The sequence below is a fragment of the Vicia villosa genome, linkage group LG4, assembly GCF_029867415.1.
Source record: "Vicia villosa cultivar HV-30 ecotype Madison, WI linkage group LG4, Vvil1.0, whole genome shotgun sequence".
Taxonomy (NCBI): Eukaryota; Viridiplantae; Streptophyta; class Magnoliopsida; order Fabales; family Fabaceae; genus Vicia; species Vicia villosa.
The window spans coordinates 195,353,256-195,378,706 of NC_081183.1; the positions used below are offsets into that span (position 1 = coordinate 195,353,256).

The window sequence follows — 25,451 nt, forward strand, 5'->3', positions numbered from 1 at the left end:
TGGAGAAAAAAATTATTAGAGTAACAATGTATCTTACAAAAGTTGGCATTCTTCACACTTTGGAGAATGAAACAAAAGAGTCAGTTATTGATGTAAAACTTAAATAGGAGAAATGTTTCTTGAAGAGCATGGGAAATTGATTATGTATGTTTTTCATCACTAGAAACAATCCTACGCTGCACAAATAGAAGAATTGACCTTAACGTCAACATGTTTTCCCATTGGGAACCCCTTTAATAAAAATAGGGTCTAAGATTTCAACCGCGGAGGGGTAAACCTCAATGAAAGATGAAGTAATAAAGGACAGATGGCTGCAATACATTGTCATCGTCAAAGCTGCCAATGCAGGTCGCCCGAAAGATCTCACAGATGCATGAACTGAGTTTGCAGATAGTACAAGTATTCTGTTTCCGGTTGTCACTTTCCAGGACAACAAATTTCCAGATCCCACTTGATTTGAATCAATCAACTTTTGTCTGTCACATTTATTCTTTTCATGGTTGCCAAGACAGCAATTTTCCAGAGCCCACTTGATTTGGATAGATCAACTTGTATCTGTTACTTCTGTAGCAGTTTCTGGACCATTTATATTGGAAGCCTCATATCAGAACTTAGGGACGACCACCCAAGCCGAGAATTGTAAGAACCAGACTCGGACAACCCTTGTGGAGAAGCACAAAAAAGTGCACCCATACAACCGAAAGAATATTATGATTTTGTACCCGGTTTTGTTGCCATATGTCTCTCAATCAATATATCCACAAACGAGCGAATCTGCATGTTTCAGGCACTCAAACAATGTCAGTGATGAAGAAAACAATTAAGAGAATGTCAGAAGCATCTATAAGACTGTTTGCAAAATAGGCACAACAATCATGAAAATAAAATAGCAAAATAAAATCAATTAATTAAGGCTGCAGCCAGCGCATCAGACCCCAAGAAGCTCGAGTCTAAGCAGTAAATTGTGTTAACAACAGGAACATAAATAACATTTTCTGGAAGGCAGCGTCTTGGAGAAGTGCTGTGGAATTAGCAAAGCAACCTATTGCACAGAAAAAAACAAAACAGTACCTTATTCCTTCGTTTAAAGTCTAGAAACTCACGGACAGTCATGCCTTTTTCTGCATCCGTTGCTTGCTCCATGACCTGAAAGAAAACCATATGTCACATAAGATGGTATTATTATTCCCTAAAATCTACTACCTAACAAGTCACAACACTACTTCCTTAATTTAACAAAACACAATAGATAAGCAAAGAAGTGGAAGATGAAAATTACCTTTGTTGCACTTTTCTTCATTATTGCCTTGTATCCATCCTTGTCTAGTTTCCTAGCCTTATAAAGGGGCATAAGTAGTGATCCAACATAGTCAACAACAGCCTGTTTAATATGATCTGCTCCTCGAGAATGTTTGAAGGCCTCTTCCTTATTTACAGTAACCTGGGAAACAGAACTCTCATTTACTACATTGTCATGTTTCCATCTGGGTAACCTTGAATAGGCATTTGAATCCTCCTCATCATTCAAATGATTGATTTGATCAGAAAAATAAGAATCAGCTTCAGCTGCTTGAGATTGCCATCTCTCTATGGCAAGATGATCTTTTACCACCCCATCACCAGCTGTGTCAATCCAAGCTTTTGTATATAGATTACTGTCCACAGCAGCACTTTCTCCTGAACGCTCTCCGAAATTCAAATGGCTGGCAATCTCATTTGAATGACTCCTCTGAGAGAAATTGTCAACCGGTATTTTAGAACTATCAAGATTAACACAAGCGGTGGAAAAATCAACAGACCATTCCCTAACTCTGCAATTCCTAGAATCAATCTCGGAAACACAATCTTGCCTTCCGAAAAAACCACCGGGCAACTTTTTTCTACTATCAATCTCATCATTTTGTGAATACTGCTCTCGTCTAGCAAATTTATGGAATGAGGGTATCTTCGGAAGCTGTGACAGTGTACTGCACCTAGCTTCTGCAGAGGCATATGCCTGCAAAGAACAAGAACCACTGAATCTTTTAAGGAATATTGGAAGCCAAGTAGGGAAAGGAAGCATTACTTAGCATATAAATAAAATAAATCATCGGCAATTTTCAACATAAATTATTCCTACGGAGTCAATTTCACAAGGGAGTCAATTTTTTTTTTACAACCAGCTAAATTCAGACGGCAAATGTGTAACTCAATTAGAAATTAGAATAATATTTAAATTATCAACACCTACTAGTTCAAGTGGCATGAATTCAAAATTAGACTAAAATTAAAAATATCAATGCCAACTAGTTCAAGTGGTATGAAGTTCAACTGCCCTTGAGCAAAGTTTCAGATTTCAGTCTTGAGAATGAAAAAATGGGGCCATCTAAAAGAATCCACCCACCAGACTTGACTCAAATTAATCATGGTTCAATATAACTTCAGTTTAGCAGTAAGTAAAATACATGAAAGAAAAGTTCCAACTTTTAAAAAGTAAAATAAGATTCATTTATAAGGTTAAATAATACACAAATATTTAAACATTTCCGTTAAATTTGACCAAAGACCCGTACTTCAAATGGAATGCTTTATAAACTTTTCCGTTTATAAGCTTCTTTTTTTTTACCGACGTTTATAAGGTATTGGTTGAGAGCCCAAAAAAATGCTTAATTTCCATTTACGCCAAACAAGTTTGAGTCACGGCAAGACTATTTTCCCAACACAATAACTTATTAAGATTATAGTAGTTTGCACCTAATAAATCTTCATATTATCACATCTAGTGCATATTCATACAAAGGAAGTGGACAGGCAATTTAGTTTGTCACTAGAAAGTAATCATCAGAAGCAAGATCGATTCACTATATTAAGATTCCAGGAGAAACAAACCTCAGCAGCAGCAATTGCTTTAGTACGGGCAGCTTCTGCAGCAGCTATAGCAGCCTTTTCTTCTTCAGACATGGCATAGCGTTTATTCTCCTCCTTAGTAACTATTTTGTCTATTGAACCTTGGGACCTGGAAGAACTGACTTCATGCCTTGAGTCACATGCTGATTGTTGTCTTCCTTGTTTGCTGTGCAATTTCCTCGCATGTGTGGTGGAAGGTGAATTGCTTCCAGCAGATACAGGATTCAGCAAGCCTTCTTTATTCTCAACGGCACTCTGATGTATGCTTAGAGGGGGCTTCCCTGAGCCTGAATCTTTTAAAGATTTTCTCTTCGATAACTCAAGAGTAGTTATTTGTCTTGACAACTTTAATCCCCCATTAGAAGCTTTTTCCTTGCGGAAAATTTCAAGCCATACATTGACCAATTGACTAGCTATAGCTCGAATATCACGGCTAGTATGTACACAAACTTTTTCCTTCACTGTTTTCCCCATTCCTACACCCAATAAAAGATTTAGATCATTGACCACATGACTCCATACAGACACGATAATCTACATGAGCTTAAACATATCTTCCACTTGATAATTCATAGTTTTATTCGGCTGATCAAGTGATAGGAATTGATAATCATAAGAAAAGATAAGGGACTGACATATAAAAGTGCATCTTATCAAATGGTACTGGATAAATCATTTTCATATCACCCAAACCAGGTCCCATCAGTTAACCTACTACTTATTCCTCCAAATATTTGATGATATCAAGCAGAATGACAAAAAAAAAAACTTCACATAAATTCACGCATTTGCGTGAATAGACTAATGTAAATTCATACTAAAAAAATAAATAAAATAACTACCTGATAAGCGTACAGCACCTAGATCGGTGGACACGCGCACAAGAAGACGCAAACAATGCCTCAAGAGTTGGGTGCCATCTTTTCCCATTGAGTCCTGTTTTTAGATATGAACTATGAAGCACATAATGTAAAAAATACAAAATAATTTGGGAATAAAGGGTCATGCAGTTTAATAGTACCAGTATCCAGGAGTTGAGAACAGTTAGCCCCTCCTTACTTCCAGCAATGGACTTCAAGTTTCCAACAGGAAGACTTAGCAATTGTTTGGCCACATGCAAGCGCCCAGCATTGGTTTTAACATTGAGAAACATTTCCTTTAATAAAGCTTCTCGGGTTATGATTTGAGCACCCTCAAAAGAGTTCTTATATAGTATGTTAGAAAGCTCAACTGCATCAAGTCTCTTTATTATGTCCCTAACTTCATTCCTTTCAGTGTCCAACTGTCCCTGTGCAGCTTCCAGTGCCTCTAACTCTGCAGTATTGTCATTTCCTGTGTTCAATATGTCAATTATGCGAACAGCCTCTCGTAGTCCACTCATCATTGCACCACCAACAGTGTCAGGATGCTCTTTGCAGGTTGCTTCACCAGCAAAAAACAAGCAGTTATCAACTGGTCTTCCTAAGATATCGTAGTCTTCTCCTGATGCTCCAACAGCAACATAAGAGTAAGCACCAAAGCTATAGGGATCCCTACCCCAATCTGTCACAACATGCCCAACAGGATCAGGAACTGAATCCTCCCCAAAAAGTTTCCGAAGAACCTTCAATGCATGGTTGACATGATCAGAAGAACTTAAACTTTGACTGTCAATGGCTGCCTTACCAACCACTAATGCTATAAGGACAGGAGCCCCAACAGTTTTCTTGACATTCCAGAACATAAAGCAGTGACCTCTTTTGCTTCTATCCTCAGCTGTTGCTCCAAAGTAGTCCACCGCATCATCCCAAAACACATTAGGAAATTCCAAAACCACTTTATTGAGAACTCCAAAGCCAAGACGCTGAATGGAAGAGCATTTCCACTCTGGCAAAGAGGGGGAGAACTGTATAGTTTCAGCTTTCAAACAGCCAAGTGGGACAGTAATGAGGACTGCATCTCCAAAAAACTCATTGCCATTCAATGTAGAAACTTTGACTTTATTATTCTCGCCAGGTTCTTTGATACCATATGAAACATTTGTGACAGTGTGGTTCATGTGAATAGCAAGCCCTTCTCCAAGAGACTCGACAACTGTGCTATAACCTCCTTTGATCATACAATGAGGTCCCCCAAATCCTCCATACACGTCGTCTTGATTCCAATAGGGAAGAGAAACTTCTTTAAGCAAAGCAGCACAGCCATACTCCAAATGAGCAAAGTGCCAATCCATAACCCTCCTCTCCTGGGGATCCAAAATCTCCTCATCAAAATTTTGCTTAGTTTCTTCACTGCCTTCGGTAAGTCCCATGCGGCGAATCTTAAGGGCGTATTCTAAACCATCTTCAAGAGACATTTTCATTGCTTGTTCACCTTTCCGAGCAACAACCAGTACCATGTCATCAAGAAGACTGTTGTATTCGGCTTCCAATGCTTCATCCATATCTGTTGGAACTTTTTGACCAGTCACTGTGTCATAAAGAGGGCAGTCACTGTTTAACACTGACAATTCAAGGCCCAGCTGAGCACAAACCAACGAGGAAGGATCTGGTCTTCTCTCAGTGGCCACATCAGCCTCAACACCTGTGATAATGCTAGCACCAAGATCCACAGGGACAGAAAGAGACGAGTGATCTGTAAATACCCGACCTCCTATCCTATTCCTAGCCTCAAGCACAGTTACAGTAAACCCCTGACGATTCAAGTGGCGAGCAGCAGTTAGCCCAGCAGGACCAGCTCCAATTATAATCACTCTCTTTCTAGCCTCTAAATCAGACTGCAGAGTATCACCTATATGATCCCCTAATGCATGTTTAACACATTTAGATTCACTGTTTTGTTTTGTAGCAACAAGAGAAGTCAATCTGCAATCAGGAAAGTTAAAAGAAGGAACAGCACTGTTATCATTGAAATGTATATTTCCACTGACTCCATCTTGAATCCCAACATTTTCCTGGTCATCATGATTTTTTCTTTCATGGTGTGCCATGTTTGATGAATCTCTCATCACTTCGTCAACATGCATCATGCCCTCTGCAGCTTCAGTTGTCAGGTCTTTAAAATCCTTTATTAGATCATTGTTAATATCCATAGAAGCATATGACATTTTAGTCTGACCAACATTAAAAGAAACTCCATCTTCAGAGCCGGCCAATGAAGCGGTAGAACTTTCCTCGAATCCTTTTTCTTTTACAAGTTTGTAACAATGTCTTGCACAGTTCTCCACATTCTCCTTTTGAGAGGCAACTCCGACATTTATATAACCCTGCCAAAACGATCTAATCATTTTAAATTTCCAATTGTACTAGCAAATAAACAGTAGTATGTTTTTTCTAAAAGGAAATGCATTCCAAATTAATAAACCCAATAAATAGCAAAGGAAATGAATATTTGTTGTGGCCAAACAACATGGTGAACAAACTTACATATTGATCAAGAAATGCATAGACCTCCCTAATAAGAGAAGAACGAGGACTTTCATTCTCAGAACGGGTATAACTAGCTCCACATTCAGCTAGAGGTAAAATACGGGTGACATCACTGCTCCATAGGTTTAAGATCTTATTCCTGCAATGGATTGAATTTGACATGTTAAAGCTTATTACAAGCTTCCCAGTTTGAAAAATGTCAAAGTTATAGTGTTTGGCTAAAGTCAGTTATAGAAAATTACAAACAGAAAATTCAATATAATATACAGCCCAACAGAAAACTCCAAATATACAAAAAGAAAATAAAGATAAATTTCCTCCGAAGTTATTGGAAGTATGCAATTACGCTTTTCAAGTTCCATCTAAATACAAGAGTGGGGCACTTTCAAAAAACAATACAAACACCAAATATCAATAAAATCCAGGAACAAAGAATGGCAAAAGAGGAATAAAAAAATGAACCAACAAACAGCCATCTAACGAGAGGTATGTGCTTACAATTCCCTTTATTTTTATTTTTGAATGACCACTAACAACTTATTTATTTGTCCACACTTAAGGGGTTAACTCAACGGCAAAAGCCTAGCCCTGTCACATTAATTATTAGAAATCCTCCCCTTCCCCAATTTTTTTAAACAAAATGGTTGTTCATTTGCCCAAATATATAAGTAAATCTGTAACTTGAACATAATTCACAATTTTAATTTCCATGACTAACAAGCTAAAGCAAGTATACATTCAATAATCAGTCACATGATCTAAAATAGTTCTCTGTTTTTCAAGCACAATAAACAAAAAAACCCAAAATGCTGTAACTTTTCTATCATTTGGGAAAGAAAACAATTGCAAGCAAATACAAAGACTGGTTTGAAAGCTTAAATACCTGCAATCTAAATATTCCTTGAGACCACCCTTACGCTTCAAGATCTCTTTAAATTTTATTTTCTCAATTGGACCGACTGCACGAGCTTTCAGCCCAGCAGATACTGCCGCTACTGCAACACTTTCAGAGTCCTCAACAGCAATCAAAGAGGAATCTTGCTTCACTCTTGTTCTAAGAGTACGTTCACCGTCTGCAGCATCTTGGCTTCCAATTAGGGTTTTATCATTTATTAAAATCTCCCAATCAGCATCCCCCTCATAAGTCATGTCGCCGTGCTTATTCATTTTGGTCTTTCGTGTTGCACGAGGAGTGCCAGATATCTTACCACCATTGTCAGCAAAATCAGACACAGAGGCATGATATTCTGTAGTGTTTCCATTTTCATCTGGAATTGAAGATTGTATAGAGGATCCATCAGATTGATTTGGATCTAAGGCATAGCTGCACTTCAGAATGGATGCATTAGAGTATTTTGGAATATTACACATTTCCAAAGGTCTGTCCGGGAGATTTGATTGGACAATCAATTCAGATTCATTGGCATCATTACGCAAAATAGAGGATAAACTACCGCTGGCAATTGCTTCATGTTTTTCAGGTGAGCAGCCTACAACAACATCTTGTACTTCAGCATTTGTTTCTAAAGGACTATAATCATAGCAATCTCTACCAGAAACCATGGGATTATTTTCATTTAATTTATTCAAGAGCTCGGTGTGACAAGTTAACAAAACTTCTTTCTCTGCGGAAGAAGAAACACCTCCTTCTGAAGCACCATTACACATCTGTTCTTCTGCTATTTCATCATTTGATCTATTATTCTCAAGCTCTCCAGTCTCGGAAAGTCCACATACCCTTTCCCCCACTTTAGAGGGAGAGCTAATATCAACTATTTCAACATCTTGTAACATGGAAGAACACTGATTCAAACTATTATCGATAATTCTTTCTTGCAATGTAACAATTTCATCAGAAGCACCACAAACATTTTCAACTTGTACACTTGACAATTGCTGTCCATCGCCATCGCAGGCAATGATCGAGTTAGAGTGATCAACCGACGGTTCATCAGGAATGTTTGAATCACAAATACCCTTCGCCTTTTCCTCTTGCAAACAGTCACCGCTACCCTTTTGATCAGACTCGTGATTTCTCTCAACCGATTTCAAGGCAGAAGCAGATCCAGATCTACTTTCAACCACATAATCTACATTTTCTGTTAAACTTCCGGAACCATGTTTCAACCCACTGTCCACATTCCGATTCCGTTTTTTCTGCTTTGAACCTAACGCGGCACGGGATTTCCTACCAGAACTAGATTGCGCCTTATGGAAAATCGTAGACAACGATTCTTCCATATGCTGATCAGAATCATGATCATGATGCACCTGCATGTCATCATCACCTTTCCCAGATCCGCCACTTCCCAAACCATTACCCTCAACAGCAACATTCAAACCATATCCCTGATCTCTCTTTGGACCCTTCAACCTTTTCCTAAAGGTAGCCAAGGTATCATTATCATCCATAACCCTAGAATTCTCCTTTTCCTTAACAGAATCTCCACCACAAGAACCCTCTGATGCAAAACTAACCTTCTTCTTATTCCTCTTCAACTTCAAAAACGATCCAATTGGTTTATCGTTATCTGAATCAAAACCAATTTCAATCGGTTTGGATCTCTTCTTCTTTTTCGTCCCTGACCTCAAATCTTCGTTATCCATTTATATGAACCCTAGGTTTAACTGAATTTTGAAAATTGATGAATAATTGTTCCTCTTATGCGGTGGATTTCAACTTGTTCATCATCAGAAAGTTAAACCTCGCGTTTGAATGCAAAATCAGAATCCTAATTGAAGAAAATAAATAAATATTAATTATAATTAGTGTTAATTGTATGATAGTGAGGAACATAGAGTTTATTAGAAGAAAACGTACACAGTTACACGCACTGTATCAAACAAAATATAAAATAATATATAGATATAGAGAGAGAGTGATGGAGAGATTAGAGAGAGAGAGAGTTACCTGTGCTATGTGACGGAGCTTTCTGCTGATTCGTAGAGAGAGACGCAATGTAATGTAACGAGGAGTAACGGCTTGTAACGTCGAGGGGGGAGATGCTCGCACGGTAACCTGAAGCGCGATGACAAGTCAAGAGAGAGGAGAGTAGAGTAATTAAAATTTGGTTTGAGGTAATATAGAGTAGACTACATATATATACTAGTATTTGTCTCAAAAAAAGTACTAGTATAATACGTGACATGTGGAATTTTATTTTATTTTAAATGAATAACATCAATCGAAACGCATCGTTTTTTGTCCACGTGGCTCGCTAGTCTAGAGATTAATTTTGACATTCGTAATTTCGTAGTATCAAATCAAATTAGGGTAAATAGTAACTAAAAAATTTTGTAGGGTAAATAGTATTCGGAGTATACAATTGTTTTAATTGTGAACTAGGTAAGATGATTAAACAAAGTTTTAAAATACTGTAATATAATTTAATATTGACCTCGACAAAAAATTAATAAAAAATATTTAAAATGTGAAAATTTATGGAATTTAGATTATAAATTTGATAAATATTTTAGATAATTAATATATATTTTTTTATCAAATATAAAATATTTAAGAAATTTATACTATATATTATATTTGAATTAATTTTACACATATTAAAAAATTAAATATTTTATTTATTGTGTAAAATTTTAATTATTTAATTTCTTATATATTAAAACTTGTAGTTTTTGGTGTATAATACTAATAAGTGTAGATATGCACTTCAACTATTTATATATTGTTTGTACTATAATTTTAAAAAAAAAATAAAAAAAAAATAAAATAAAATAATAAGTTTAATTTATAATTTTTATCACAACATTTTTTACATTACTATTTTATTTATTTTCTAACTATATAATTTTAAACTTTAATTAATAAGTTGATTTAAAAGTATTTTTTATCCAAGATAATTCTTTAAATGAATATCAATAGGATAAAAATATTTCAAAATATTATGAATAATTGGATGATTGTCTCCCAATAACTTTATTACTTATTTACAATAATATGTATTTATTACACCGATGAATAGGATCAATCTCATTGTAGAAAGATACACCGATGAAATAATACAGAAGTGTTCTCATATTTCTCTCTTCTTTCTCCTTAATTTATAAAACGTTATCAGCACGATATTAAATATCATGTAATATATATATTCATAAAAAAAAAATGAACCTGAAGATCCATTCTTTAGACGTCTAAAGTTGATTACATGGTTGATACTTATGAGATCATCAATTCTAAATTATATATTTGAAACACCTAAATATGGTATTAAAATATTTATTCGCATCAAGCCAACAAGATACTATATATTAGTCCTCCCTAATTTATTCTAATACTTCTCATCTAAGTGAACTTTTGGATGTGTTGTGTATATTCCAATTGCTCCGATATAATATATTAAGATGAGTCATAAAAGAATATTGGAAAAATATAATTAATATGAATCTCAATTTAGAGGATATAATTTGAGTAAATAATCAAATATTTTATTGCAGTCCAGTAGGCTGATTACACTTGATAAATTAATTTTCCTAATATTAGGGGGAGAGAATAAACAGCTGAAATCATGAACAAGAAGTTCAAATGAACAATTTTAGATTTTGATCCACGTACAACCCAATATGAACCAGAAGTTCAAAAGATTGTTCATTTGCAAATTTTATACAACCAATTATAGCTGCTAATACTACAATCGAAGTGGATTCTTCTGTTGGATAATCGAATATAGCAAATGAATTGAAACCATGCATGAAGCATAGTAGCAAAGTCGGTTTCAATATTAATAATCATCTACCAAGCAAATAAGCTAAAATTAAAGATGACACAAGTGAGGATATAGAAAATCTAAAATAATTTTCACACATAATAAACATTTCATCTCCAGAAGAGAATGATCAGGTACCTCAAACTTATGAAAATAAAAAAATCTTGATAAATTATGTCCAAAATGGAATATAATGGAACCGACACGAAGTCGACATTGATGATTTTTTTTACAATATAGCAATAAATGTGATAAATGACAAAGAGAATCATGAGTCAAAATGAATATATTTAATTGAATAAGATTTAAACTCACTTTACAAGTAATTCGATTTTGGACCTGTAGTCCGTACACCTCAAAGTATGAAATCAATGGGATATAAATGAGTTTTTGTGAAAAAACAAAATAAGAATGGTATAAAGTTTGATTTATTGCTCAATAATTTTCACAAAGACCTAAAATTGGTTTTGATGAAACATATCCACCTGTAGTGGATTCAAATTTTTTTTAGATATTTTTTTAGCCTTATAGTACATGAAGGGCTTAATATGAACATGATGTATGTTGTAACATCTTATTTATACTGCTCACTTAATAATGACATTTACATGAAACTCTCTAAAGGGTTAATATATCAAAGACACATAATTCCGAATCTCGAGAAAGCTACTCCATAAAACTGAACAAATTTGTCTATGGGTTGAAACAATCTGGGCGCATGTGGTATAACCATATTAATGAATATTTGCTTGGAGAGGGATATGCAAATAACTCCATTTGTCCCTGTATTTTTATAAAAAGATCGGGAAAAATTTGCAATAATAGTTGTCTATGTTGATGACATAAATATTATTGGAACTCCTGAAGAGTTTCCAAAAGCTATGAATTCTTTAAAGAAAGAGTTTGAGATGAAGGATCTAAGAAAGACAAGATTATGTCTAGGTTTACAAATTGAGCATTTTGACAAATAAATATTTGTACATCAGGAATACTATATAAAAAATGTGTTAAAATGCTTCTATATGGACAAATGTCACCCGTTGTCTACTCCAATGGTTGTTAGATCATTATATGTAGAGAAAGATCCTTTCAAGCCTTGAGAAAATGATAAAGAATTGTTTGGTCCTGAAGTACCATATCTCAGTGGGATCGGAGCACTGATGTACCTTGCTAATTATACACGCCCTGATATATCATTTATGGTTAATCTATTAGCAAGATACAATTCTTCACCCACAAGAAGACATTGGAGCAAAGTCAAACATATACTTTGTTATCTTAGAGGTACAATAGAAACGAGTCTGTTTTATACCAAAGTATCAAAACTCGAATTAACAGGTTATGCAGATGCAGGTTACTTGTTAGATCCTCACAGTGGTAGATCACAAACAGGTTATTGGTTTACATGTGGTGGTACAACTATTTCATGGAGATTAGTGAAACTAACAATAGCAACAACTTCATCCAATTATACAGAACTTTTAGCACTTTATGAGGCAAGTCATGAATGTGTTTGATTTATATCTTTAATCATACACATACAAATACTTGTGGTTTGTCTTCTGGAGAAACAAATACAACGATAATATATGAAGACAATACTGCATGCATCACTCAATTGAAAGATGGTTACATTAAAGGAGACCGAACAAAACACATCAATCCAAAGTTATTTTTCACTCATGATCTTCAGAAGAATGGTGATATAAGCATCCAACAAATCTGTTCATGTGATAATCTTGCTGATCTTTTCACAAAGTCACTCTCAAGTAGAACTTTTAATCAATTAGTACAAAAGAGTGATATTCATCGTCGAAGAAATAATCGTTTAGTTGAGGGGGAGAAATAAATTTATTTTAAAATGATATTGTACTTTTTTCCTTCACTAGATTTTTTTTCACTGGGTTTTTTCTAGTAAAGGTTTTAACTGGGCATATCCAAAACAAACATGCAGGGGTGTTGTAAATAATTGGATGATTTTCTCCCAGTAACTTTATTCCTTATTTACAATAATGTGTATTTATTACATTGTCTGTATGTTGTCGTATAAATAGGACCAAACCCATTATAGGAAGATACACCGATGAAATAATACAAAGTATTCTCATATTTCTCTCTTCTTTCTCCTTACTTTATAACACAAAATATATTTTTATCCGTTAACATCATATTTATGGTAAATTAATTTTAAATTTACAAATAAAATTGCAGATTATTTTCATTATATAAACTGAATACCTAAAACTCAAAATATTGTAGAATAAATTAATTATCTAAGAAATTTTGTAATGGTCAAATAAATAAATCTAATTAAATTTATTATATTACTAATAAAACAATACATAAAAGTCATAAAAGTATTAATTATACATATTCCCTTTACCTATTTATACTAAATACCAAAAAGTAAAAGATATTTAAAACGTAACACAATTAAATATAATATTTATTAGATAATAAAGTATATAAAATATCAATTACTTTCATTCTTACTTCATTTCTTTTGTTTTTATTTTTGTTATATAGTATTTATTATTCGATTTAATTTTTGTTTTTAATTTTTGTGTATTGTCATCATTATAGTGTGTATTATATATAATTTCAATGACTATTAAAATGAGAATGAAAGAAAATAAAATTAAAAATTGTGAAAATTAAAGCTTCAAAAATGATGAGTTTTATGAAATGGACAATTCAACCAATAGTTAAGAACGAAAATTAAAAATTGATAGTTAATTAAAAAATAGAAGATATATTATTCTTTCACATGATATATTTTATCTTACTTTTTACTTGAGAAATATTTTTTGATAGAATATCTAGTAATATAAATTTTGTATTATAATATTAAAATTTAACTATCAAAGTTTATAAATTTATAAGAGTTTATGTAATATTTTTTATAATATCAACTTTTTCTTTTTTTTTTATTGAGGAAAGCGGAAAAAAATTTATAATACATTTTATGTTAAAAGACATTAAAATAATGACCTATTTAAATAAAAAATTAAAAGTGCAAATTTGAGAAAAATGAGATTATAAAATGTGAGAATTTAAAGGATAAGATTAAATTTTAAAATAAAGTAAAAAATGGAGGTACTAAATTTTTTTTATATTAAAATAAGAGTTATTAAGATGAGAATTAAAGATTTCATCCTAAAAAAAAGTGAGTATTAAAAGTTATAAAAGTTAATGAAAATAAATATTTTTAAAAGTAGATGTTTTTTTTTAAAGGGACACTCTTTTTAAATAAGACTTTATACCATTATTTTGCTCATTTTTATTATAAAGAATGAATTTATTATTTGGGTAAATCCATAAGTGTTAAATTAAATTAAATGCTTAAATATTAGTATATTACAAATAGAAAAATATATAAAAGTCATTAAAATTTATCATACTTTACTCAATAATAATTTTTTAGAAGAAAAAAACTAAAAATATAACACATTGATTCTGTTCGAAGAGAATTAAAGAGTCAGAAATGTAAGAATATGAACATTTATTTTAAATATGTTTAAAAATAGCATTAATATATATGTAAAATCTTTTTTTGTTAAATAGTGCAGTATAAAAAAACTTAGAGTATTCATTGTTAATTGGTCTAGCGATGATTGACGCTAGACTTGGTAGGGAGAACCACGGTTCGATCCCCGTAACTGCGATCGGGAGGAAGTTGAAACCACTTGATGTCAGAACTGACCCGAACCGGACTAAACCGGTGTGATTATCAAGAGTATATAAAAATACATTTTTATTGAGTATCATATTTGTAGTGAAACTATAAATATTTAAATAACTTTAGTATAAATAAATATAGTGTCGTAGAAATGGAAAAATATTAGGACTAAAAATATATATATTTAAGTTTAAACAATCTCATACTCCTAGAGTAACAATGATGCAACAATAAAAAAAAATAAAAATCTCATATATTTTGTGCTCCTGATTTATATGATAAAATAGTTATATTTATGTTAACCTAATAGAAAGAAATATAGAATTACAAATTGACAAAAAATTATGTTAATAAAAATGATTATATCAATAAATGAGAGTTTTAAATCATGCAAATAATATGGCAATAGACATGTACTTATTTAAATAAATATTGTTTAAATGAATATTAGACTTTTCAAATAGCAATATTAATACACCTTTTCCAACAACAATATTGCTACATCTTGTAAATTACTCATTAACTTCAATTCAAAGTTATTCTGTTCATTATTACTATTATAAAGTATAAAAAATATAATTTTATTAATTTAGTCTCGTCTGAATTTTATATTAAAAAAATATTTATGTAATTTTGAAAGATTTCTTTTATATAAACATTCTTTTTAGGGTCATAACTACTTAATATATGCATGTATGACATCATATTTATGTAATGAAATAATTGCATCAATAAAATAATCATATTTATAAATAAAAAAATAAAAAAGAATAAAAGAGTTATATAAAAATAATAATGAAATGCGTTAGAAGTGTCAAAATGGGTCATTAAATCCTAAACAACTAAACTGACTGATTTAAACGAATCTAAAATTTTCAGGGTCGGATCAAAAAATCCTACTGTAATATAGATTCAAGTATTATCACCCGAGCTCAATTATGTACGAACTTTGGGCTATCCGGCCTTAGACGAGTTATTTTTTGAATAAAAATAAAAAACTTCGTAATAATTATTATAAATTAAATAAAAAATTATATTATTTTAGATATTGTATATTTTTAAGTACTATATTAATTTTAAGGTTTAATTGTAATTTGGTCCCCTTGTTGTTTTTCTTTTTTATTTTGGTCCCTCTATTTTAAAATCTAAAATTTTAGTCCCTTTAGTTTAGTTTTTTGAGAATTTTAGTCCCCTACAAATCCGAAGACAATTTTAAATGACATGACGCTCATATTTAATGACGTGTTAATGCTAGGGTACACAACATGATTACCTCTGGGCCATTTTTCTCGTGTTGATTTATTTAATATATATTCACATTTCTTAACTTTCTTAACTCTTATATTTACAACAGATTCTGGTAAATTATATTTAGATTACATATACCAAAAAGAGATTTAATGTAAATTATATTTTTCTCATTTTGTGACTTTAATTTACTAAACATAAATAGTATGTGTCCGAATTCCTTATTTTTCACTTTACTTGTCTTCCATTGTTATGAATAGTAACCCTGAAATATATTTTTCTTAATTGCCAGACACATCCTGCTCAATCTTATTTCATGTCATCAATTGATGTGCATACTCATTACTCATATCAGATTAGTTCAATAGTGTTCTTGCCAAGATGCATGCAATCTCACTAAGTGACTTAATTTTTAGTTTGTATGCCCTTTCATTAAGTGACTTAATCTTTAATTTGCATTCAACTTTTTATGCTTTTGAGTTTTGATTAATCTGTTGTAATATGATGCATGTTAGGTCATTGACAAGCTCATGGATTTCAATACCATTAAAAACCAAATGGAGCTTCAGGATGGTATTGGATATAAGCATGTTCGGGAAGTATGTGCTGATGTGAGGTTGGTTTTCAAGAATGCAATGAAATATAATGACAACAGAAGTGATGTTCATGTGATGGAAAAAACTTTACTGGAAAAGTTTGAGGAGAAATTGTTGCAATTTCTGCCAAAAGTTACCGAAGAGGTAACTTTATTCCAACGATTTGTTTCCTTAGACCAATTGTTTTGTTGGACTAAATTTGATTACTAATTGTTTATTATTGTGGTCCTATTTAATCTTTGAGACAACTTAAAGATTTTCTAAGAACATTATTATCTTGTTAATTGTTTTCATCCGGGGTTATGAAATTGTAGGAAATAAGACGTGAAGAGGAAGAAGCTGAAGCACAGTTAGCCATACAAATTGCTCAAGAAGCAGCTCATGCAAATTGGGTAAGAAATGTATATATCATGTTGTGTGGCAACCAACCTGTCCGTCGTTAGTAAAAATTGGACGAGAAGAATAAACGTGGACCTTTTTAAACAATTAAAGGATCAATTTAGAACTTTTTAAACTTAAGGAATCAAAAAGGGTATTTTGCCTTTCAAATAGGAGGACCAAAACCAAAAAAAAAATAAAATAATAAGGGGACCAAAATTGCAATTAAACCTAATTTTTATAAATTATATAATGTGTTTTTACTTATAATACATATTGAAATTGTATAAAATAATACTCAAATATAGAAATGAATAGAATATGAGAAAATTGTGAAATTAAACATTAAACATTAAACAATTGAATACTAATTTGGTTATGTTAATGTATAATGTTTTTTAAAAATACAATTTAGTGAGGTGACGTGTGTTAATGGGTTGTTTTAGAGTGAGACAACATAAATATTAATAAATTTTTTTAAATTTTATAGTTAAGTGGGTCTAACGGGCTACCCATGGCCCCTGCAGCTAATCCTAATGGGTAGTGAGATATTTAGGATCGGGTTAAAAAAGTCCTAAGAAATATGGACTCTAATTTTAAGGCTCAAGCACTAAGATTTATTAGCTTTGGTGTGCCTTCCAATTTGGGAAAGTCCATTTTGACGGTTATAGACGTTGGTGGACACCAGGGCATAATATTACGTAAAAAGCGAGGAAGTGGACTGAGAAGAAGGCACAAGACGTCAAAGAGCGTGTTCCCAACGCTGGTGGTTTTTACCACCAGAAGAAAAGTAATTATATCCCCCTCATTAAAGACAAGACTATTTTTAAGAGAGTGTGTAACACGGCGGAGAGCTTCACGCCTCTGAACACTCATTATGAACAAATTTGGTGTAAGGTTCTTCACTAGCATAACATTCATACGCCTCTAACTCTGAAGGCATATGTAATGGGTCCTGAACCAAGTAGATGGTGCAATAACCATGGTCGAAATACACCACATTGAGGATTGTTACCAACTCAAAAAAGATTGAGAGGTTGATATAGGAGGGACACCTCAAAAAGTATGTCACGGGCAATTCCTCCTGGGGACCAGACAAATCCAACTCCCGCGGGCATGCCCAACAAGGTAAAGGAGAGGTCCCAATGCGAGGGCATCAAAGTCGTGCATCACACGCTCAATACTATTGCAGGAGGATTTGTTGGAGGCGGGGAAACTAATTATGCCTGTAGAAGGTACGCTCGCCAAATTCTGAATATAGAAGACCTCCCCGATATTAAAGGCAAAGGAGATTCGAATATGCTAGAAGCCATAATCACCTTCTTTGAGAAAGATGGAGTCGACATCCACCCTCACAATGATGACCTTCTTGGTCATTACCGTCACATGCGATAGATGAGGGATTAATTAGTGTATTTTAAAACACCATATTTTACTTTGTGCTACGACAATTTTATGACTTCTCGCATTGATTCCATTGCTATTGATATGTTTTTAAAGTTGGGTTTAAAATTTCTTTTATTTTATTTATGTTTCTTATTTTTGGAATAAGCTATATTTTGACACCTTCTCACTATGCGGATCATTACTTGAGCTACGAGAATTCGATTGACGCGTCTGAATATGATTTGGAAAGATAATACAAAAAGCCACAAGTTTCATGTTGGTGTAGATAGCTAATTCGAAGTGAAGAGGAGTCAAATTACTAGTTTTCATTCTAGACTTAATAAAAATGAATTAGTTAGTTTTGGGTAAAACTTAGTTTTGAGCCCTATTTTCTTATCACTTAAGCTAAAGTGCGACATTAGGGATTTTACACACAATTTTTTACGAATTATAGAGAGAGTTGTAGAATTACATGGTCGGCTAAACCCTAAGGTTGATCTACTATTTCAAGATTTCATCAAGACTTTAAGGTTAATCTTTTGCCTGATTTTTATTCAATTCTTTTTAATTATGTTTTATGAGCCTTGTTTGCTTAATTTGAGTTTCATAGAATATGGTTGATTAAATTTGATCGATGCATGTTCCTTAATATAATCGCGTGTTAACTTAGCTTATTCGTTAACTTCGTATGATCTTTAACCGTCATGCTTAATGCGGTAAATAAGAATATAATTCACATAGTGTTGATAGCGCTTGTTTAATACATGTTATAGTCAAATAGGAATTGATCATTGAATCTGTTTAGGGAATTGGTGATACAATAACCGATGATAAGTCTGAAATTACTGAATCAATAAATTAATCCCTTAATCATAATTGTAATAGTTTCCTTTATTTTCAATTGTTTGAAAATATAAATCCTCCTTTTGTTTCTTTTCTTTGGTTAAATTAACTTAGAGTCCTCGTGATATGACTCAAGAGTCACTTCTTTATACTATACTTTATTTACTCGTTTTTGACCTTTGTGTGACAGCGAATCAAATTGGCGTCGTTGTCGGAGACTCTCTGCTGATTTTAGCTAATTTTAAAATCCTAGTTTAGAGTCTTGATAGCATTTTTTGTTTTTTTGTTTTTGTTTGTTAATTTTCAGGGTTGTAGTATAGCGGTAAGTATCTTAGCCTATCATGCGAATTTCTAAGCTACTATTTCGAATCACTCCAAAAAAAAATTCAAGAAAATAAAAAAAATCAATAAACAGTACTTTTTTCTAAGGGATTTTGATCTTCAAAATCGCAAATTCCTTTTTTATTCTATTTTATTTGATTATTTTTTTCATATTTTCCAAAACAAAAATCTTAAAATTTTTGTAGATTCTTTATTTTATTTAATTTGATTTTTAGTCATATTTTCATAATTTTGAAATTTTATTTTAATCGCTTTTCTTTTTTTTTCATTCTTTTTCTCAATAGGGACATTGTTGACATTTTTGTAATTGTTGCATTGTAGTGCTTTCTTATTTTGTATTGATTTGATTTTGATTTTGATTTTATTAGTCATATTTGATAGTGATTTTATTTGATTCAGTGTCGATTTGATTTTGATTTTGTAATTCGATTGTGATTTTATTCTCATAAATGATAATGATTTTATTTGATTACGTGTTGATTTGATACTCATATCGTGGCAGGCCAAAATAGAACCTTAAGAGAACTTATTGCACTTTATAATGCATTGTGTATTGAATATCCTGAAGTTGACGTACCATTTAAATTAAAATACGGTTTAATACCCTTGTTGCCAAGGTTTAGTGGTCTTGGAGGTGAATATCCTCATAAACATTTGAAATAATTCTATGTTGTGTGATCTACACAAGGCCTCAGGGAATCACAGAGAATCATGTCAAGCTCACGGCCTTTCCATTCTCACTATAAGGTGCTACAAAATATTGGTTGTACTACCTGAAGAAAGTTTTCCTAGAAAATATTTTCGTGTCTCAAGAGCTGCTTCGATCAGAAAAGAAATATCTGGTATCAGACAAATTGACAGAGTTTATTAGAAGAAAACATACACACACTGAATCAAACAAAATATAAGTATATTGAAAAATAAATAATATATAGGTATGGAGAGAGAGTGATGGAGATAGAGTTGCATGCACTATGTGACAGAGCTTTCCACTGATTCAGAGAGAAAGAGAGACGCACAATGTAACGAGTAACGACTTGTGACATCGAGGGGAAAATGCTTCGCACGGTAACCTGAAACGTGATAACAAGTTAAGAGAGGGGAGAGTAGAGTAAATAAAATTTATTTGAGGTAATATAGAATAGAGTAAATATATATACTAGTATTTTTCTGGAAAAAAGTACTAGTATAATATGTGGCTTGTGGAATTTAAATTAATGAAATCAATCGAAATGAGTCGTTTTAATCCACGTAGCTACTCTAGGGATTAATTTTGATGATAAGATTCGTAGTATTAAATTAGGGTAAATAATATACAATTGTTTTAACTAGGGGTATTCGCGGTGCGGGTTGGACGATTTTGATGCTAAAAGTCATATGAACTGCAAGAGAAAAAAAAAGGTGTGGTTCAGTTCGATTTGGTTGCCTATTAGAAATAAAACCGAACCAAATCAAAACCAATGCGATTTTGATCAATTCAATTGGTTAGATTTTTTACAATTTTTATATTGAGTCATACATACACTTATAGAGAACAACACATGTTTAGTCATTCATACATTTCCATAAAATAAGTTTATAATTTGAGGCATAAACATGAATTTTGTCTTACAATTTTATGTTATGTCTAAAGGACAAACATAAATTAATTTGAAATAATAAACAAGTGCATGCATGTGACTATGCTAGCCTAGTAACAATATTTATAGGAATACAATGATAATGTAAAATAAATATTTTTTGATCTTATCCTTATTAACGTCAATAAATTAAAACTGAAAACTATATGGTAACTTCATTTCAAATATATAATATTTTATTTTTTGTTGATATGTAAATTAAAATAAATATCATGCAAAGAATATGATAAAATATACACATAATACTTGTTGATTTCTCTATAGAATTACAAAAATATATAATGATATGTAAAATTTTGTAACATAATACGGTTTGTTTCGATTTACAAAATACAAACCGCAATCTGAAGAGAACTACACGATTTTGTTAGAAAATGACCCAAACACATTTGAATCAAATGCAATATTTTGCAATTTTCAATTCAATTTGGTTCGATTAGCGGTTTTCTATTGGATTGATTTGATTTTGAACACCCCTCACTTTAACAATGAGAGAATACTAAAGTTATGGCAATTCGAAAGTCAGACATGCATTGAATAATGAAACAATTACATCAATAAAATAATCATAATTATAAATTAAAAATAAAAAACCATAAATATTAACAATAGGGAATTACAAATTTTTAAAATAAAAATTTCTAAACCAGATACATGATGAAACCATAATAAATATAGACATAATAAATATAGAAAGTACGATATTCTTTTTTTTTTATAAAAAATGTTAACTTTGAAGATTTATTTTGTTCTCTTAATTTAAGAATTATTATATTAATTTGTTAATTCTCCCAGACGTGTTTTATTAGATTTTTTCATCTAACTAACAGAAAAAAATTCAAAAATTTATCGTTAAAATCGTCATTAATAAAATAAAAAGGACTAACATAATAAATCTTAGGGCCAAGGCGAAAGACATACACTTTGTCATTCTCAAATCGCTTTTTTTTTTCAATGATGAAGTTTTACTAATTTTGGTATTAGGTTAATTGCGTTTAATGCAAGTTGCAGTATGTCTATAAAACTGGTTTTGGAAGCAGTGCCAAATATTTGTTGTTGAATATTCACAACAAATACTAAAATGTTAATACTTTTTTTTTTATATCAGGAGGGCCTAAGCCCAAAAACATAAAAAACTAAAAATCAACAACTCTATCAAAAGAGCTCCCAACAGAATCCTTTTGAAGAAGAACCATGATATGGTCAGGAGCCTCTTCAAAGATTTGAAATCCATTGTTTAACAGTCTCGCGTCTCTAGCAAGCTTATCAGCTATGGAATTGACTTCCCAAAATGTATGCTCTAAAATAACCACATCGTGACTAGACATATGCAAACGAATCTGCTGAATCAACGCCGAGTCAGAATAGCCTTTGTTATCCTTTCGTAAAATTGCTTCGATAACCTTTCTCGCATCCATATTCACTATAATCTTCACATATCCTCTTGCTAAGGTTAACTTGAGGCCTTCAAAAATTGCCCACGCCTCTGCTGTGAACGCGCTGCAATATCCAATAAGCTTGGAGAAACCGCAAAGCCAACAACCCCTGCTGTCACGGATGACACCACCACAACCTGATAAACTATCTTTTCCACAAGTCCATCGATATTCAGTTTCACGAAATCTGGCTCCGGAGGGCTCTAAGAGATTTGTTCTACGGTAGTCTGTCTTCTCACAATATTCTGATGAATGGAAGTTGCAAGTTTGTATTGCTGTTTTCTATCCATGGTGAAGATCTCAGGATTGTGAGGCCTTGAATGGTTGTCCATACAGATGTCTTTTTTTCTCCAATTCCAACACGCATGGCAATCTATCGCCCAAGTATCACTCCAGTCTTGATTTGCACCTTGGTAATTCATATTCACTCTAATCCAATCCTGCAAATCACCTGCAAAGAAAACGTTAGTTAAATCTCTTGGCACAATCTTGTTTCACATTCGTTGCACCACTCTGCAATCCCTGACAGCATGTAAGGAGATTCGCAAACACTTTTGCATAGCTCACAAGTAGCATCTCCAATACCACACAGACTTTTACGATAATTCGTCATCAATCTATCATGCATGAGTAACCAGATAAACACCCGAACACGCTCCGGGACCTGGAAACACCAAATATCCTTTCATATAGCATAATTACCTTCATCTGTGTCATGCTGCAAATCTCTATAATTATTCCCAACAGAAAAATCTCCCTTCATAGTTCCAACATATCGAATACTATCTCTCTCTTCCGGGTCCAATGGAGGTAAGATAGCTTGAATAACATAACAAAGATTAGAAGGCATCCAGTCATTCATCAGCCCCTAGTTCCAATCCCCTTCTTCATCGATTAAATCACACACCCTCATATTATGCAGCTCACTCGGGATGTCCACATGATAGTCTACAATATTTTTTCCCATGCCAATCAAAATATCATTCCAAGCATGGATATCAGCTCCATCTCCAATCCTCCACACACTAGATTGCAGCATATTAGGCATGCATTTCACTATTGCTCACCAAATATAAGAGTCAGAGTTCTTACTACTAACACTTTTGCTAAAGCTCTCCATATGATATTTACTTCGAAGAATATTGCACCATAGGTTTGCATCATTGTTCATCATTTTCCAACTAATCTTCACAATACGAGCTTGGTTCATGTTCTCAATATTACGAAGGATCAGAACACCATTGTCCTTGCTACGAGTAATTGTATCCCAATTGATAGCATGCATCTTCTTTTTAACTTATGTATCTCCCCAAACAAAATTACTTGCAAGCGCTGTATTTCCTTTATGCAGGCTTTTGGAAGGATGTTAGTCATCATAGGGTAGGTGGGGGTTGCCTCTATGACACTCTTCGCAAGAGTTATTCTACCCGCCATAGAAAGGTTCCTCGCTTTCCAGCTAGCTAATTTGGTAGAAATCTGCTCAATAATATAGTTGTAATCATGTCGCTTCAGGTTTTTCCCACTCAACGGGATGCCAAGATATTTGCCAAAATTACTTGTCTCACGATAGCCAGACAAATGCACCAGTTTCATCCTCAAGCTTCTTTTTACGTTCTCTATGAAAAGAATACTATATTTTTCTCTACTTACTTCTTGACCTGAAAGCTTGCAAAAAGTATCAAGAGAGTTGATCACACATTTCATTTGCCTTTCATTCACTTCGCCAAACATCAAGAGATTGTCAGCAAACATAAGGTGAGAAATCCCCAACCCCTTCGAACCCAGTTGCACGCCTCTCCATTCCTTCTGATGCACTTTCTGCTCAATAATATGAGAGGGTTTGTCCATACATAACATAAAAAGGTACGGTGACATCGGGTCTCCTTGACGAATGCCATGCTTGGGACGAAAGAAATCACTTCTGCTGCCATTCCAATTAATATCAGTCTCGACGCTCGTAACACCGTGCATAATAATATTTATCAAGTTGTCAGGTAATCCTATCTCAGTAAGAACTCGCCAGATGAACTTCCAATTGATCTTATCATAAGCCTTAGCAAGATCAATCTTAATGGCAAAGTATCCTTTTTTACCCTTCTTTTTAGACATATTATGCATTGCTTCTGTGGCAATAATGATGTTCTCATGTATTGATCTCCCAGGGACAAATCCTGTTTGAAACGGGGAAACAAGGTACTGCATACGGGGTTTAAGCCTTTCCACAATCACCTTGGTAACAATCTTATAGATGGTATTGCAAAGAGAAATTGGTCGGAATTGATTGACAAAATGTGGCTGAATCACCTTAGGAATCAAGCAAATATCAGTTTTGTTCACGTCACTAATAATACTCGGGTTTTTCCACACATTCTTGACAAACTCACAAACATTCTTACCTACGGTCTCCCAATAAAGCTGAAAAATCGTCTGGGCCAGGCGCCTTCCACGGTTTCATAGCAAATAAAGTTTTTTTTTACTTCCTCCGCCTTAATATCCTCATCTAAGCTATGCACTATATCAGCACTAATCTTTGGATACGATATCTCAGTTTGGGACCATTGGGACCATTGACAACAAAGATTAGTGCTATCAAACATGGTTTTGAAATAATTCGTAACTAGCTGCTCCAATGCATCATGATCCTCTACCCAATTTCCTTCATCATCTTTCAGCATTAATATCTTATTTCCCTTTCTTCTTGTAATTATTTTCATATGATAATACCGAGTATTGCGGTCTCCATCAGCCAACCAATTGGTTCTACCCCTTTGAAACCACATAAGCTCTTCTTGCTTCAAGATAATGCTTAACTCTTTTTGCAGATTAGCTTCTAGTCTTTTCATACCTCCATAGTTATGGTTTTGTTGGAGCTTTCTTTGAATGCTT

At 32.9% G+C, this 25,451-nt stretch overlaps 2 protein-coding genes across 2 annotated transcripts; both read right to left on the bottom strand.

The window, feature by feature from the left end:
* On the bottom strand, nt 1-9,370 carry LOC131596645 (lysine-specific histone demethylase 1 homolog 3-like). Its single transcript, XM_058869367.1, has 9 exons — nt 9,205-9,370; nt 7,177-9,025; nt 6,291-6,432; nt 3,908-6,130; nt 3,729-3,822; nt 2,869-3,362; nt 1,280-1,996; nt 1,072-1,146; nt 1-774 (listed from the first exon to the last, which is right to left on the bottom strand). Exons 2-9 carry the CDS (start codon nt 8,898-8,900, stop codon nt 709-711), a joined length of 5,535 nt encoding a protein of 1,844 aa, XP_058725350.1. The 5' UTR covers nt 8,901-9,025; nt 9,205-9,370; the 3' UTR covers nt 1-708.
* A 12,895-nt stretch (nt 9,371-22,265) lies between these two features.
* Nucleotides 22,266-25,408, bottom strand: LOC131598638 (uncharacterized). Its single transcript, XM_058871219.1, has 6 exons — nt 25,043-25,408; nt 23,889-24,869; nt 23,697-23,751; nt 23,493-23,621; nt 23,268-23,384; nt 22,266-22,810 (listed from the first exon to the last, which is right to left on the bottom strand). The coding sequence occupies exons 1-6, from the start codon at nt 25,406-25,408 to the stop codon at nt 22,266-22,268; spliced, it is 2,193 nt and encodes a 730-aa protein (XP_058727202.1).
* Between the last annotated feature and the right edge of the window lie 43 nt (nt 25,409-25,451).

Coding starts and splice junctions, on each gene's coding strand:
- LOC131596645 (XM_058869367.1), bottom strand. CDS start 8,900: ATGGATAACGAAGATTTGAGGTCAGGGACGAAAAAGAAGAAGAGATCC. Junction 3,363..3,728: donor AGGTGCTGTACGCTTATCAG/GTAGTTATTTTA, acceptor TATTGGGTGTAG/GAATGGGGAAAACAGTGAAG. Junction 775..1,071: donor ACTTTAAACGAAGGAATAAG/GTACTGTTTTGT, acceptor TGAAACATGCAG/ATTCGCTCGTTTGTGGATAT.
- LOC131598638 (XM_058871219.1), bottom strand. CDS start 25,408: ATGAAAAGACTAGAAGCTAATCTGCAAAAAGAGTTAAGCATTATCTTG. Junction 23,752..23,888: donor AGGAAATACAGCGCTTGCAA/GTAATTTTGTTT, acceptor CGTATTGTGAAG/ATTAGTTGGAAAATGATGAA. Junction 23,385..23,492: donor CTATCATGTGGACATCCCGA/GTGAGCTGCATA, acceptor ATGTTATTCAAG/CTATCTTACCTCCATTGGAC.